The 18,447-nt window shown below is 40.4% G+C and overlaps 1 protein-coding gene across 1 annotated transcript in view; it reads right to left on the bottom strand.

The window, feature by feature from the left end:
- Window positions 1–4,062: 4,062 nt before the first annotated feature.
- suclg2 (succinate-CoA ligase GDP-forming subunit beta) overlaps window positions 4,063–18,447 on the bottom strand; it is an 86,011-nt gene continuing 71,626 nt past the window's right edge. Inside the window, exons 10-11 of the mRNA XM_018680100.2 lie at window positions 13,846–13,966; window positions 4,063–5,236 (exon numbers count right to left, since the gene is read on the bottom strand). Coding sequence (XP_018535616.1) covers window positions 5,124–5,236; window positions 13,846–13,966 — 234 coding nt within the window. The 3' untranslated portion in view covers window positions 4,063–5,123. The remainder of the gene's footprint in view (window positions 5,237–13,845; window positions 13,967–18,447) is intronic.

Here is an 18,447-nt window from a genome sequence, read left to right as displayed (position 1 = left end):
TGAAGGATGGATTAATAAAGTTAGGACAGGTGGAGGTCTGAGTGATGGAAAGCAAAGCATGATGGGAAGGCGGACAGCTCTACAGGAAACACCACATAAAATCTTTCAGGCCAAACTTGTGTGTGGAAACTTTGCACTTGACACTAGAAGAGACCCTCAGATTTTATTGATTGTGCGAGCAGCTCAGAGACGAGTCTGAAAACAAGAGATTGTCGTGGAAAAAGGAAGATTCAGGAGGTTTGTTGCTTATTGCAACTTTTTAAATCTGCCTCCACTTCGCTCAATTTCTGGAGACAGCCAAGGTAATTTAAATCGATTCTAAGTCCTTCAATTACAGACACACTGACAACAGTTTGGAGAGAGGGAAATGGATTTTTCTGCTCATCTGCGAGCCAAGGCCAAAGCCGAGGAGCGCAACGGCAGCGCGGTAACACAGGCTCGGCTCCTCCTTCACTCCTGACGTTTTTACTCTCTCCCGCGCCTGCGTTGCTTTCCCTTCATAACACCTGTCGACAACTATGTTTTTATGATTTCAGGCTGGCAGTGAGACAGTAACGGCTGTGGAGGAAGTGAGGCCGGACCTGCTCTCGTTTTAGATTTCTGTGAATGAGAAGAGGAAAACAAAGAAGCACTGTTTCCGTGTTTGGCTGATCCCATGGGGAAGAATATGTTTATATGAGAAATTCTGCATGGGCACTTGTTCATACTGAATACAAGGACGGATGCATCAGTATGCTGGCACTCACTCACACAAACACACACAGCAGAGAATCGATCACATGCACGGACGCACACACACACACACATACTCATGGCCCTTATCGGTCCAACCACTGGTCGACAGATGCACAGGCAGAAAATTGTAAATATTGAGCAACGCCTTGTCCCTGAAAGATGAAGTACAATAGCTGGAGGCAATTCATGCCTCTATTGGTTTTTTATGAACTAATATGTTCATAGTTGTTGCTCCCAAATTACTCAATAAATATCCAATACTTCCTGAGAGACGGCCTTGACCCTGCTGTCTGAAAGAATGCTTTCCACGAGTACCATCTCTCCCAGCACGCTTAAACACTGAAGGCAGCTTCATAAAGTGGCAATTACCGTTTTGACATCAATTCAGAACCGCTAAAAAAAAAAAAAAAAAAAGATAAAAAAAAAACCTGCTGCAGTTTGAGAAAGCAAAATGGACAATTACAGAGACAAACAAAGTGAACCACCAAGGGTGAAAAATGAAAGTCCCCCAGCATAATAATTCAGCTTAATTAAAGGAGCAGCCCGCCCCAAAGGGTCGTTTAAAACAACACTCCCTCTCTCTCTCCACCTCCAGAGGTATTAGCCGAGTTAAAAGCGGCGGGCTACATGATAGAGGTCTTCAGGCTGACCTCCAAAGCTTCTTCCCCCTCATCTATATTTATATGAAGGAGCGGCACTAATTTTGCCCAGTAAATCAGTGTGCACATTTCATTGTGACCTCCAGCTTGACACTGAATTAAACAATATCAGGGCCCGAGAAGCCTGCTTTAACAAGCCTTAAATTCCTCCGTCCAATCCATCAGCGGGGATATTTCTGACACACGGAGGGAAGAGCATGAAATAAGGCAATTATTGAACCCTTCAGCCCATTTCTACGGCTTGGCTGCCTGGCACGGTGCAGTGCATAGAGACGCAGACCTCTGAGTCTGTGTCTTGAGATGACTCCTGGCGATAGGGACGCTGAAAATTAATACACTGCAAATAAATTATAGCACTTAGCCAACAATTTCACTTAATGTCTCTTTCTCTACTTTGTGTCAAGGTTGGCTGTTAATACACACCCTGTCACTTCTAACTGTACAAAAAATAAAGTATGTGTAGCAACCGCGGCAATCACCAGAGGGCCCGTCTGGAGTCCCCTTGACTTTGTCCGACAGAAAAACAAGTTACTAGTGTTTGAGAGACGAGCTCCAGTTTGACACAGAGACTCAGTTTTCTCTGAGTGTTCCTCTCTGGTGCATACAGGAGAGGAGGAAAAAAACAAAACAAAACAAGTGCTATTTGTGTGTGTGTGTGTCGTTCATGGAGGTGGCAGTCGATCCTGTGTGTCTGGGCGTCCTCTCAGATTGCCTGACAGATAATCCATCACACAGTCAGTGTGTCTGACAGGAAGAGGTCTCAGTCAACTCTCTGTCTCTCTCTGTGAGCCACTTGCAACAGAGGCCTATGAAGGACAGTCGCTCCTCTCAAGTCTCTCTTGGGACGACGTACACTTGAGTTTCATTGGAATACTGAAGGTGGGTGATTTAAGGAGGTTAAGTCTGTGTGTGTGTACCAATCTGCAGATGAAGAGCATGGCACAGAGGAATTACGTGTGTGAATTACGTAATATGCTGTGTGGTGTATTTTTGCATATTGCATATACATGAGCGAGTTCTTAGTGGAAACCTGAGCTCATTGGCAATCTTTTTACACTGCTACAGATTAATCCAAATCATCGCATTAATTAATATAATAAATAGAAAGATTAAAGTCGTAAGTAGAAATTAGTATCACTTCCTCCTCACATAAACTTTGATTAAAAAGTTCTTAAGCCACCAAAGACCAAGGTACAAGAGTGTTAAGGACAAAATCTAAATTCTAAAAACATTTGAAATTATTCATCTGTCTCATTTTTAAGTTACTGACACTGAATTTAATAGTGTAGATCAACAGCCTATTGCCCATAATGCAATAATGTGTGTTGAGTGTTGCATGAGAGTATGTGTATGTATCAATGCATATCTTCCTTGAGAAGTTACAGAGTTGGGGTTTCATTTTTTGTGAAGCAGAGCTGGAGCGATTAGTCAATTGATTAGTCAGTTGAGAGAAAATCACTAATTAGTTGATAATCACTTCTTTGTTTAGCATTTGATAGTTGCAGCTTCTCAAATGTCAAGATTTGCTGCTCGCATGTATCACAATGAAACTCTCATACCATAAAAGTCTCTGTGTTTTACTGACAGTATCAAACTTGTGGTGTGTGTGTGTGTGTGTGTGTGTAGTGTGGTCATTTTGGTGGATATTAGACATTTGAAGATGTAACCTTGTGATAATCAGTGATTGACTTTTTTTTTTTTTTTTTTTTACTGTTTTCTGATCATTTATAGACTAAAAAATTAAGTGAGAAAAAACTCAATAATGAAAATAACAGATGCATGATGTATTAATTAATCAATTAATTAACATTAATTGTTCTTTTTGGTGCCACAGCTACACTTGTGGTTGGTTACCATATGGCCTGACCTATCATAACAAAATGTTGTGTTACACATATTAAGCCTATCCTTCTTTTATTTTACTAAAATATCAGGATTTTCTTACTGATCTGGATCTCATCGTGGTTTTAATAAAAGGCTAGGGTGATTATTGAATTAAAAGAAAATTATTTGCCAATATATTGATAATTAATTAATAATAATTTTTCAGTCAAAATGCCTAATATTTGCTTGAGGATTGATGCTTTTCTATGTCATATACAACAGTTAACAGAATATCTCGAGTTTTAGTCTGTTGGTTAAACTAAAACAAGTTATCTATATACATCACCTTAGGCTAACAATTGTTCATTATTTTCTAACATTTTAGAGACAAAAACAATTGATTAATAGAAAATGAATCAAACATGAAAATAGTTTGTTGTAATCCTCGTTTAAAATTTAAGATACTGGACTATGTGGCATTCACATGAAACATAAGTTGATGTGAAAGTTACATCTTGTCCTAATGCAGTAGTAATGTTGGCAAAGGTGACATGAATTACTTGGAATAAGCACCTACTGTATATTCAAAGGTTACCCTGAGGCTGAACAGCGTTTTCCTTTGCTCAGGTAGTCAATAGTGTGGACTCAAAGGCACACAACTGTACAAACTGCTGAGGGTCTGCTTTCCCCTACTGACGTTACATTTATCCTGCAAATTTACTCTCTCTAGAAAAAGCCGGTGCAGAGACTGAATTTTTATTTCTCCTGGCTTTGTTACTTTCTGTCTGCTTCTGTCTTCTCCCCCAGGAGACTCTGATGTGAAATGAACAAATAAACTCAAAACTTATCCCGAAATGTTGGTTTTTAATCTCTCAAATTATATACACAGTTTTTACACTGTTTCCAAGATATTCTCTCAAAATACAATCATGATAATAAAAAAACTATTATTATAATTACTACTATTATATTTTTGATTTTGTCCTCTCAACACCTCTGTGTGAAACTATTGCTGGGACTGAAAGTTGGCAAGATAGTTTACAAAACCCTTAGGCCTTCATGAAACAGGCACAGATTTAAGCAGTCAATACACTGTGTATCATAGAGTGAAGAAGCACTTTACAAATAAGACATGATGTACAAAATTCACAGCAAGGATACTTCATCTACCTCATTTGTGATGTTTGGATGGATTAATGAATGTGACTTAATAAAGTCACAGAGAAAACAGGCTGACTGACCCAAAGTTATTCATTTGGGCTAAATGCCACCAAATAATTTAACAGCTCATGAACGGACTGTCTTTCAGTCAAACTCTGCCTTTGGAGGAACTTCCAGCAAAGGCTGGAGTTGAAAATGGAAAATTACTCTCTATAATTAATATTCTACATAAATGCCACAATAAAGAGCCACATCATTTGCCTTGGACAATGGAATGCATGCAAGTGTTGGGTCTCTGACAGAGGCTGCTAAAGCTTTATGATGTTCTATGACAAGATTATTGTCACTTTCATGATGTAAGACAGTTACAAGCCTGAAGGTTACAGAGTGATTCATCTGAATTAATTTGTATTTAATATAGAAAAAGTGTTTTAGAAAATTGTTAAAAGCTGCTAATTTGCACTGCACATGGGAAATGAGTGTAAATGTTTCATTCTGTAAGGCGCTGAGGTGATACACCACCTCCAAACATGTGATTACGGATGCTGAGTTGGCAATGAAAGTATGATTTGGAAACTAGTGTTGAAATAAAAGAGTGAAAGCCCATGAGAGCAAAGGCTTGAAATTCTGGAGGTCTGGATGTGTGAAAAAAAAAAAGGCAAACAGTGAAGATGGGAGGCTGTAATGAATGTTAGAGATGGGCGGATAGTGTGAAGAGTGTAGTGACGTTACACTGACAGCTTTCTATTTCCTGATGGCGGCAACTGCTTTCTTGGCGGCGTCATCCAGGTTGTCTGCGGCTGTGATGGGCAGGCCGCTTTCGGTCAGAATCCTCTTGGCCTCGTGGACGTTGGTCCCTAACAGACAGAGGAAAACGCAGTTACAACAGGTACAGATGAAAATGACAAAAACTGGCTTAACAAGGTTGAACCTGATCTGCCATCTGCGCCCATGTTAAAAACCACGCCGTGTGAAAGACAAAGAGCTCCTTTGGAGGAATCACTCCGCGCTCATGACAGATGGATGGAGTTATGGGTGAATGGTGGCAAATTCAACCGCTGATCCAAAAGCAGCTTTGTCTGTGAACAACATCAGTGAGGCAAAAGGGCAATTTGTGTGTGTATGTGTACATGTGTGTGCTCTCCTGGCTGCTCAGAGGTCAGGGGTAGCAGGTGCTGGATGGTACGGTGTCGCCCATGCCCCGGTAGACCCGCAACCAAGCAGAGAGAGAGAGAGAGAGAGAGAGAGAGAGAGAGATGAGAGAACCGGAGATGCTCTGCACAACCTGGAGGCTCTACGCAGTGAACTGGCTGCCTCCCAGCGCTGCACACTGCGCAGCCAAACACAAGCCTGACAAGCCTGTCACAACACAGGGCAGGGGGCACCGCACTGGACGGAAGGACACGCTGAGGGAGAGGACGTCGGCAGAGAGAGTGAGTGAATGAAAAGTGAGAGAGATGGCGACAGAGCAAAAGGTCAAATGAAGCAGAATCGCCCCCTTACTGCTAAAACAACTAAATCCAGCCTGTTTATGTGGCATTTACTGATTTCACACCTGAGTACGACCAAAAAGAAAAAAGGCAGTACCTGTCTGATCTGGTAACTTGCCTCGGTCTAGAGTGGAGACTTACATGTGTTTAAATTTTTCTTTGTAATTTCTTTCAATTTTTAAAGAAAATTGTCATCATATACCTCTGAATAACTCAAACCTGTAATCTGATTATTTTATTTTAACTGAAATCACTTTTTTATCAAATGTCTGGAAAAATCCAGCAAATAAACACCTATTAAAAAAAAACAACAACAACTCTGATCTAGTTAGCTCATCATTTACAGATGTTATGTAAATGTTATGATATACATGTGGAGCTGCAAAAATTAGTCAACTGACAAAAAAATTACTAGGCAATTTACATTTTTGAATTTTTGCTGGTTTTATTAGTCTTTAATGATAGTAAACTGAATATCTTTGGGGGGGAGTGAGTGTTGACTGGACAAAACAACACATCTGAAGAAGTCACCATGAGCTCTGAAAAACATTTCACAATTACTTGACATTGTAAATGAGAAAACAATCTGCCTATCAATCAAAAAAGAAAACTGCTGGTAGCTGCAGCCCTAAACTCTTGTACAGTATTTACTGTATGTGTGTAATTAACAATGTGTGAGGTGATTGCCACATATGCGCACTGGTGTCTCTGCATTCACTCTGACCAAATCTGTGAGTGTTAACTGTGTGAAGGTGTGAATGTGTGTGTGTGTGCGCTTAGACGCTTACAGGTTGACCTTAGCTCTTCCAGCTGGCGTGTAATTAAGACTGCATGATATGTGAATTCTCCAGAGGCCCGGCCACCCTGATCAATAGACCTTTCATGAGGAATTCTATTACCAGTGCCACTTAACGCCTAATATTTCATCTCTTTTGTCCAGCCAGATAATAAGTCATTCCAAACACATTTCTGCAGGCTCACACTCCAAACAATCAATGCAATGTAATTAATTAGAATAAGAGCAGGAAGAGAGGGGATAGTGTGTCCGAAGTCATTCTCATATCAGACAGCATAGAATATTTTGTGTGTGTGTTGAGAGTGTGCTGACATAGTGCATCACCTCTTGGTTCTCCAGCTCCATTAACAGTGATACTAAAGCCCAGCAGAGGGTAGTCAGGGGAACTGAGAAGATCATCAGTTTCTTTAGCCTCTATTCAGGAGCTTCACCAGAACCAATGCCTTCACAAGGCACTGAACATTGTCAGGAACCCCTCACACCCAGTTCACACATTTTTTGATCCTCTGCCATCAGGCATATTACACCTACAGTAAAACCACAAGGCTGTTAAACAGCTTCCTCCCACAGACTATCAGGATGCTTAATAGCGGATTCATTTCACTGTGACTATTTGCTGCATCACTTTATATAAAGACTCTTAACTTGCATATTCTATTCTGGATACATTTATACAGTTTTTAATTCATAATTATTCCATATTTATTTATTCTGTCATTGTTTTCACTTTTTCAGTGTTTAATGTACATAGTGCTTTGTTAATGTTTTGCACCTAGGTCCCAGAGAGATGTTCCCTCATTCAGCCTTGGACAGAGATGTATGATAAAGTGACAATAAACTTGATTTTATATAGTGTCAGTCGCCATTGCTGTTAGTAAGGAGAGAGGGGCAGTAATTTATGCTTTGCAGTCTATAGGCTGACCTCTGAACCTCATTGGGATTTACAGATTCATATTATCATACTGACAAGCTTGTCACTCGCATGATTAAAACAAAGTAGCAGCACAACAAACTTGAAACAACAGGAGATAAAACTCTTGGAGAAACAGCCATATGTATCCACAGCAAATACATAATGCAACAGATATTCTGAAAAGACAAATACACCTATGGAAAGTGTACATAGCACTGAAACAAAATAAACAACACATACCATTTGGCTGTTTTTTCATGCCATAAATATTCATGAGCAGCCATAGCGTGTGCGGCACTGTTTATGCAATGCTGCATCTGTGTTACTTGTGTTATCTATGTAATGTGTGAGGAGAGAATCACACATCTGTGGGAGTGAGAAAGAAGGGGCATGCATTTATGTGGGTCTATTTCTGCATGTGGGTGTGTGTGTTTGTGTAGAGCTGACTGCAGTTCCACTGTGAGCAGTAGGGAGCACTGATAGCTCACAGCAGCGCAGGCAAGGACAGAGACCGGCTGGATACAGCACCACTAGGTGTGTGTGAATGTGTGTGTGTGTGTGTGTGTGTGTGTGTGTGTGTGTGTGTGTAGACTATGCCAAGTATATGAATGTGTGTGTTCACCTGCAGCCACTAGGTGCTGCCAGAGACCTACTCACAGCCTGGATAGGGACATATACTATATAGTTTAATGCATGTGCAGCATGAAAGGCACACAAACCAAAAGACGTTTTATTTTTAAATGAAATTCCATGTGAGCAACTAAAACATGGGTCTTAAAAAGCTGCAAAAATAACAGATTTTTTTCTGTCTTATAGCACAACATGATAACAATTTGCACTATCTCCAGGGCTAGATGGGGTTACTTACCAGCCCCACTGACTTGTTAATTACTAAAGCATGTGAGGTCTTTGGATTGCAAAACTTGCTGTTCTGAACTTTGTTTTCTGACAAGCATCTGTTGGATTTTCATGTCAATCCCAAATCCACACCATCACTGCTTCCCCACAGCTCTGAATGCTGTCCAAATTGCTGAACGATGGATCAACTGACCAGCCTTACAAGACAGCTCAGCCACGAGGCTTTAAACACGCTGTTCGAGCCCGAAAATAACAAAAGACCAAGCGGTGCTCAGTATCTTGCCTTGTGATATACTGCCACTTCACAACACATTTCTGTTAGATCTCTGCTCTAATTAGCAAGCTTGCTTGTGACTATTGTGAAAATGTCACTTTAATGTGCGAGTCAATTGCAGGCCACCATATTTCAACAGGATAATAAGGCTTGGGGCTGTGCCAAAGAGTTGTGCTGGAGGAATTCTGTTGATGCTGCAGCTCTTAAAACTGTAACAGATTCTGTCTTAACAAGCTGAGCTTAGGGAAGCTAAGATCTGATGAGAGGAGAAGACTCTACTATAGTCTCTGAGCCACAGAGTAACTCTATAGTTCTAAAATGCCATGGGCAGACATGAGAAAGTGTTCTTGTACTGTATGAGCTAAAGATTAAAAAAAACAAAGGATGAAAAGCTTGCTGATTTATCTACAACTGTTTGTGTCCATGTTAGCTTGATGCATTTTCTCTGAACTTTGTTTTCAGGTTAAAGCTACGCAGCTTTACTTTTCCTGATATAACCAATAGCTAACTGCAACTAATGTGAGCAAAAGTTACAACTAAAATATTAAAACTTAAATATTGCTGTGTAGCCACTTTGTGGACTTCATGACTTTTTTCTACTTGTGCTTCTTTTAGTCTAAGTGTTAGTATTTACCTTGGGCCTTTGTCACAGCAGACATTTTGAGCACAGGTATTACTAAGAACAATAACAATGGGTCTGTACTATTCAAGCACCCCAGTAAGTCATGGCATTGTAACAGTGTACCAGCATGAACAATAATTGAGTCTTCATTAATTTAATTATTTACTCCTTTGCTTTTCCTGCACTGATGTGTCAAAATGTCTTCTATGAAAAGGACCTATTATTTGATTATTCTTGTGGCTGATGCTCAGAAAAAGTTACATAAAGCCTTGAGTTTACATTTCTGTCAAAAAATGGGAACTCATGATACTTTCCAAAAGTTCAGTCTGGAGACTTTCTAATTAGGTTAATATTAGTGTCAGAATATTTCCAGGCCAATTTAAATGAGCATAATTTACATTGTTTCTTTTTTGCAGATCTTGTTTAGCAGTACAGTGTGGCAACTCATGAAGCTACTTAGTGAGGTTAGTTTGAAACAGATGAAGGAGAATCCTCATGTATCTGAAACATTTGCTAGGGCTTTATGGCAGGCGTTCAGGCTCATTACTAGCATTATCCCTAAACTGTTTTTTGATACCACCACTGGCACCAAACTAGTCTGAGAGTCAATAAAGAAGTAGATGATTTTACAAGCAGCTGATATGTGTTAAAAAACAAAACAAACACCCCCCCCTCCCCAGAAAACATCCCATAATATCACTTAACATTAAAGTTATCTCAGTCACCTTCAAATAATTGGTGTAAAAACATTTCCTTTCATCACTTCATCATTATTAATCCTCACAATAATCAGCACCAGACAGTGTGAGTTTTTCCTTCACAGCCCAAAATGGATGAGCCCTGCTCCTCCCTCCTTCATCCTGTGTGTCAAACATCAAATGCTTCTCATTAGAAACGCAGAGCGAAATACTCCTGAACGGTGCAGACGTTTTTTTCTTCCTTTGATGTGTTAGCCAGTCATTAATCAAGGCTTTCATGTTTCTTATGTTGTCTAGACTGTTGTTTAAGAGGAAGACACACTATAGCTAAGTATATTAGATTTAAAGAGCATCTCTGACACTGAGAGTTCATAATTTTCATCAAGTTATTTACCTTTCCATCCATGTTGACTTTGATAAAGTAACTCATTATATTAACAAATAACATCACTGCTTTCACAGTGTGTGAATCTGAAGCGAGTGCACAGCATTCATTCTTATGAGTTATGTAGGCTATAGAAACTTATTGTGCTCAGTGTCAAAATCATCTGTATTTGTGCATCTGTATGTTTGTGTGTGTACATGTATATCAGTTTATGTGTGTGTGGCTGCAGCAGATGGCCATTTATAGCAATAATAACACTGTCAGGACTGAAGGAGGCATCTCAACCTTTCTACTAGGACCTTATGCCTCTTTTTAATTAAATGGGAGAAAAAATGGCCAGATCTCCTTTTAAGGAGAAAACAGCCTCCGCTGGTTGACAGACACTTGTGAAATGGCTCAGTAAATCAATAGGCTGGGGAACAGAGTTAAGCGAATGCAGTCACCTTTTTCCCTGGACCCTGAGGGCTCTTTAAGGAGGATTTTTTCCTTAGTGGCAGACAGCACCTTCACAGAATGATACAGTATGCCCATGTTCACACTGTGGCCAAAGGGGGCAGTACAGTACTTCTGCAGGTATCTCTACTCATCATACTTAAACAAGTGTGTGTACAAGTGTCTGTAGTTCCTGTCTGAGCTCAATCCGTTGCATGAATTTGCAGTGGATGAAGATGAGCGCTAAATTCTGAAGCTCCCGGGCCAGGTGCATTTGTATTTATTTCAGCTCACAACTGACACTCGATGTAAACCTACAATATCAACTGATTCAACCGTATCGCCATCTAGACCACATGGCCCTCATCCTCCACATATGAGAATACATAACTCTCCACCAATGCAATCAGTTCAGTCCTTTGAAAAGAGCCTTCCCAATTAAAAGTGTGCCAGTTAATCCATCCTGATCCTGTTGAAGAGCGCTGGGCCGTTCTCACTGCCCTGTGGTCAGCCTAGCAAGCTGAGCTGATTGATTCTGAACCAATCTTCTCCACAAGACTGCAGCCCAGGATGTAATGACCCACAGCTAAAGCTTGGATTAGGCCCAGGCCAGGAAAAAGTGGTTGGACCAACCACCAGCAGTGACCTTCTGGACTCAGTGAGTCAGGTTGAATTACATGGCCCTAGCATGAGAAATGTGTGGTGACTAATTAAGGGTCTGCTTTGATTGCTAATCTAGTCGCCTCTACAGCCACAAGGCAAATTTAAAAGTGCTGTATGTTCAGCTGTGTGCTCAATCAGCAACATGAAGACAGACAGTGGATGTAACACAGACGTGCATCTCTTTACCTTGACTATTTGAACTGACACCAATTTCTCTTTTTTTTTTAACTCTGTGTGCAGTGTTAAATTGAGGAATTTGAATTTAAGTCACACACCTGCCCTTGTTATAGCTGCAGTTTTGGTTCAGGTGCAAAGTTATTTTTGACAAAACAGCATTAAACATTCTTAAGGGATGTTGATCACTGTTAAATTTCAGGAGGAACACACACTTCCATTCATTTTCTGAAATTGCTGGCACAAACAAAAAACAGAACCCATATATTGCGGTCTTGTTCACAGATCATCTTGAATTCTGCATGGACTTTTAACTTGATACTGCAACACCCCTATCATATTAAAATTTTTTGGCATTCCACTACATCTTTAATGTCCAGTATTTAATATTTACAAACACATACAGTATACTTATTCAATATCTATATATTTTTAGGTTACATTCTGTGTGGACTGGATTGATTCTCACTCAATCACCCAATCTTACCTTATATTAACTCCTGCTTGTATATTTTTCTTATCATTTTAAAATTTAATGAGCTAACATGCATTCTATCTTCTTTGAAATGTATGTCCTCTTTTGTGACAGTGAATCTGATTTTATTTTGCAATTAAGTAATTTTTCAGCAAATAATTAGTTTTTCTGATCACATTTATTTTTCCTTTTTCATTTATGCATTTATGTGTATCACAGTTGTCTATATATAAAAGGTTTTTCACACCCTCACCTATACCTGAGGTTATGTATGTCAAGTCTGTGCAGAATTAAAGAAGAACTTTGAACAGGATAACAGTGTGTGCATAATGTTTTCATTTGGATGTTCATAACTGTCCAAACTTCATGTCTGACCTTTGTTTTATTAATCTATCCAGGTGTGTATATGTTAACATTTGACTGAGGACAAAATCCTCAGATGTAGATATGACAATTAAACTTTTTCCACCTAATAGGGGTTCTGAGTAGCCGTGTCTATACTCCACTACAGTCCCTCTGTGCACAGTTGGGTTCTAGAAACAGCTTACACGCCCTGACCTACAAACCACATTAGCAGTGTGCATGAGGACGTACAGTATGATGTGCTGAGGGCTAACATGCACACACACACACACACACACACACACACACACACACACAAATATACCTCTCTTCTTTATGCTGAAGACACACCACTCAGCAGGATCTTGACAATTAAGCTAACCACCAACTGGCCCCACGCCTCCGGGAGTCACCGCTGCCATCCCACACACACACACACACACAACCCAACAGATTTCATTAGCATATACAGGTGAAAGGTGAACCAATCAGTGCCGTCTCTACTGTTATTCTGGCTGGCGCTAATGACGGGTGGGGCAGAATGTGACACGTATGAGAAATGCACTGCTGTTCTTACTGGGACGCTGGGCCACAATGAAGATGGATAGGCTCCAGAGAATACAGCAGCAATAATACAATGGTTCCAAAGTTTGAAATTAGGTGGAAAAGAGCTACTTCAAATCGTGCTGTCTAACAATTAGACTGACGTGGTAAAATACTGTACACATTTGCCACTTCAAAACAGTAAATAAATACATTTAAAATCAGATATAATTAGCTACATTATCCGTTATTATTGGCTCGTGCTTGTATGCAGCTAGTAGCCATGTGGGATGTGGCTAGTTGGGGCTAGTGGCACAGTTCAAGAAAGTCACAGTGATAACAAGAGGTGTAGTAAAAGACCCGTTTGAACACAAGGTGTAAAAAAGAGAAACTGAGCTTAGATTAGAAATGCATATGCTGGCCTTACAGATGCTGGTTACCTCTAAGCCTCAAGATGTCCACAGTTTCAAAGCAAACAGCTCATCAAGATGAATGACAAGTGATGGAGGTGTGATGGAGGAACTTGGTTGCATAGCACAGCTTTAAGTCCAGTGCCATTATCCAGCATCATCAAAACACTCATTAAGGTCAAGTGTTTTCAAAACAGGCGATATGGAGATGAATGGTTTGTAATTGTGAGGGGGATGATGCACGCGTCTGATTGTGTGAGTGGGAGTGTCAGCTGGGACTGGCTTACTGAGAGGGTCAGGAAGGCCAAAACTGGATTTCTGTATGTGTGTGTGTGTGTGTGTGTGTGTGTGTGTATGTGTGTGTGTGCATGAATTGCTATTGCTTTCCTACCTTCAAGCCTGACCACCAATGGCACCTTCAGCTCCAGCTCACGACAGGCCTTGGTGATGCCGTTGGCGATGATGGCACAGTTGACGATCCCACCAAAGATGTTGACCAGGATGGCCTCCACCTGTGAGAGGAGACAAAGAAAAGATTTAACACATTTGTGGCAAACTCATTAATAAGGAAATGGCTATATATTTCATATTTGGCATCTGCCTAACAGATGGTAAAAAAACACAGTATCACCATATATATTCTTAATACATGCTGCCAAATCCAAGAAACACTGAATGAAAGATGTACACCTGTATTGTCCAAAATCCACTGTGGTGAGTGAACAGCATAAAACAAACAACACAGCATCCAATGACCAGCAAAATCCAATATGGCTGTGAACGCTCTTAGCTTATGTGCAAAACTAACTTTCAAGATTGAAATCTCAGTACAGAGGAAAACATTCAGTACAGCAGCCTCACCACCAACTTTGTGTACAGTAGGTCATGCACCTAGAGGCTATGTACCCCAAGGCGATACAACACTGTCACAATGGAGGCAGAACAAAGCGATGTATTGTTGAAGTTAAGAGGCCAGCAGCAGGTGAAAGAGGCAGAACTGGAGCCAAATAATAAAGCAATATTTCAATGGGAAGTGGTGACATGACACACGAGCTGCACACATTGCTGGTTTTCAAACCTTCTAATGTAGCTGAGCCATGAATCATATTTAGCCTTTAAAACTGATTTACATAGCACGCGTGGTAAAGTCAGACTATCTAGCAAAGAGTAAAATAGTATTAAGTACACACACAGTGGTCAGCAGATCAAGTCGTAAGTTCACACCCAGCTGGCGACCTTGTAATTCAAATTCATTTGCTATATATGCCTGCATTTCCCTAAAAGCTACCAGGTACAAAGTTTTTAGTTTTGAACACACTAAGTTGTGCCAAACAACCTCACCATCTGCATTATGTCCACTTTAACTGCAGTTTCTTTGCAAAAGATATCTTCAACTCTCTTACGAAATGAGCACGAAACTGATATCACTAAGTAGTGAAGCAAGGCAGCTAGTGTATGTGTGTGTGTGCGATTACACTAACAATCTAGCGCTTGGTAATTACCCTGGCTAGCTCAGTGGAAAAGTAGACTGAGAGCACACAGGATTAATCCTCCATGTTTGTTTATAATCACTGCTAATCTGTTAGCGCCGATTTGGATGAGCAGCTTGTGGGTGTGTGTGTGCTTGTGTGCGTGCCTGTTGTGAATGTGTATGTTTTCAGTGTGTGGTAATGATGTTTACAGGGAGAGAAGATCAAGGACTTGGATAGCTATCAGAGCGACAGCCGTGGCATTGTCCTCTACATGCTATCCAAATGAGCATCTCCTTATAAACAGCAGAAAGTGACACAAGACCAGGAGAGAGCTCCAAAGCAAACACAGATGTGGGCAATAGCATAAAGACTCAGACGCCGTGCAAAAAAATTGAGCAAGCTGTTTAGGTCAACACAGAGAACTGTTTCATGCTGATTAAGTATATCATGCAGGGATGTGACCAGGAATGCAAAAAACAAGGGGAAAAGGCAGGCAAACAGTAGCAGCAAACTACAACTGAACATGACTCAGATGTCCAAATGAAAAACTAATGAATCACGACCTCCAGATTACATAAGTAATAATACATGATGAGGTATTCTGAGCAGGAGAAGAATGGCAGGAATGATTTTTTTCTATGACAGGACGCATCTGAAAGCATTATCTCACTTATGTGATGTCCACTTACCACAGATATAAAGTAGAGAGCTTTCAAATTATTATCCATTCTATAACCTTTTGTTGTAATCAGTTCAACCGAGGTTAGGCTCATGTGATCATTGAGGTAATGTATGATGGTCACAATGGTTACTTGCAGCTTCATATAAGCACTGTACTCATTCAGACTAAGAACTAAACTCTTGAACAGAATTACGTTTCAAGTGTCCTGACATACAAGAAAGAGCTGTCAGCCAATCATTGTGTAACTTTTGTTGATATTATTATTTAGAGAATGAATATTTTTCTTATAAGTGCATAACTTCAATATGTCTTTGCACTTTCAGACAGATCAATAAAAGAACAGTCAAAGCCGCAGAAGTTGAAATATTCTGATCTAGTATGGGTCAAGGTCCAGAAACACTGGATCTTACATTTGCCATTATACAACAAAGTCCACATCCAAATTTTGTAACTCATTATGTTAAAAATCACAAGTCACGAGCACAACCTGAGATCACATTAATGTGACAAGTAAACTGATCTTCATGAGTAACAAAATTGGTGGAATGCACCTTTACTGTGAAACGGCTATTAATAGAAGTTGTCACGCCTCAGGGTATCCATGTTGTTCGTCACCGCCTCTAGGACTGAAAATACACCACTGATGGGATGCTGCTTCCAACAAACACTCGCCACACGCTGAAGTGTATGACCCCGCGTGTGTTGACTGGCAAACCCAGCAGGGATGACGGTGGGTGATCGCAGCTTCCAGGTGCACAGTCAGATGCACTCACAGACACATCCAACCTGTACAGTTCTACTACTACAAAAAAAGCTACATTCACGCTATTTTTTAAAGAAAAAGATTACATTGGTGATATAGTCCACCTGGAAACCGTCTGCCCCTTTTCACACATGTGTGAAAAGACTGTGTGAGAGTTCAGCAGTTTGAGGCAGGCAGATGGAAAGAGAAGTGTGAAATGAGGTTGGCTTCTCAAATCTAAGACGTCATATCGAACAGTTCTTCAGACAGCCCAGCAGGTGTGATCAGCAGTTCACTGTGTGTGTGTGCATGTGTATCTACAATATATTCTCCACTGCCTTAGGGCACATGCGTAGGTATGTGTTTCCTTGCTGCCCTGTGTGCAGGTGTGGGCCACAGCAGGGGCATAAGACCAACACCGCAGCTGCCACTAGGAATTTGTACACAACTAATTAAAAAAAAAAAAAAAAAAAAGCATGTGTGGAGTTTGAATATAATTGAACATAGCCCCAGGTTTGAGTCTATTTACAAACTGTACATCTTTTAGCCTTAACATCACTGATCTGTTTCACGCTGTAACTGTATTACAATATGAATTTTCATGACTAACATCTCTTTATAGAAGCACAGCAGAGAGTACAAACAATGTTTTCTTATTTTATATATGCATCGTTAGCAATAACTGGCAAATGCAAAGTGCAGTGTGTTAACAGTAGAACATATCTGACTGTATGTGACAGTGAGTTAGACTGCTCCTCAAGAAATGCCACTTTATGATATTAATGTATCTACATAAAGGAGATTATACAACATGGGATGGTAAGTGTGCGACGCGGTTGGACACACACACACACACACACACACACACACACTCACAAAGCATTATCTGGATTCCCACTGGGGGGCAGCAGAGATTTAGATGGCTTTCTGCAGCCTCACTATGGAAGGCTCTATTCTCTCCCTATCTGCAGCCCATTTTTCAACTCTGTCTCTTTGGGGAAGAACCATATTTCTTCCATTCATGCGTCTCCTATTGACACCCATGTATATTAATGATACATAAGACATGATTTATGTTGCTTGGCACAGAAATAAATGCAGTTTATAGAAATATGGATGTCGTAAGGACTGAGTTGCACTTCGCTGGAAGTTTGTTTTTTTATTTTTTCATATCCTTTCTCCGGTTTAGGTTTACAAGCAAGTGTACAGCCTAAGGGATGTTATTTTCCCTGTATGAAACAACAACCAAAAATAGGCAGACATTTCGTTTAGAAGTTCTACCTCTTCTGGCTATTACAAATAAAAATCACAGATCCGGAGCTACCACACCACACACAACCACCTTGCTGTCATTTTAAAGAGCGATAACATGGTTAAATACTGGATGCCCAGAGGGAACACGACCTTAAATTGAAAATACGCAGAAACACAGACGGTGAAAGAGCAAAAGAGGCGAAAATGTGTGCATATTTTTCATCTTTCTAATCATGTTCTCTCTTTTGGAACAGCTCATTCAGTTCTGAAATTCAATACAATGCTTTGGTCAAGCATATTTTTGTGGTAGACTGCGTAGTGCACATTAGTTATAAAGTATATTGCTTCTTTTTAGCAAGGTAGCGCTCTGTATGGAATTAAAATGCCACAATGATGAACTGGCTGAGAGAATGGGAGCCACATGTAAGGTCGGTCTCCTTAGTTTGATGCCTTCTACAATCAAAAGTCTAAACTCTGCTCTGCTCCATTCATGCTCTCAGCGTCTCAGAAATCCAGCCTTAAGGTATGAAATAGCATTGCACTCTCCAATCCGTCTAAAATCTCCAACATCACACTCTGTAGCATTTTACCTCCTGTCATAGAACCAAGTACAGGCTCTTTCCTTAAAGGTATTCATTTTAGGTGAACTAAACTGGCAGCAGGGTGGATTTCTTTCATCAGAGCTCAGCATAAAGGCATCAGGTATAGTGTGCCAGCTTGCTTTTTTGAGAGGATCTTTGCGTGTTCTTTTAGGCAGTGCTACGGCATGAGCCGGTGCCTTCTACCTGGGTGACGGTGAAATGACTCGAATTTTACAAAATACGATCGTTGCTGCCGGCATTG

This window comes from Lates calcarifer, linkage group LG12 (assembly GCF_001640805.2).
Source record: "Lates calcarifer isolate ASB-BC8 linkage group LG12, TLL_Latcal_v3, whole genome shotgun sequence".
Classification (NCBI taxonomy): Eukaryota; Metazoa; Chordata; class Actinopteri; family Centropomidae; genus Lates; species Lates calcarifer.
Note: the sequence above shows the minus strand (reverse complement) of the source record. Positions and strands in the feature narration are given on the sequence as shown.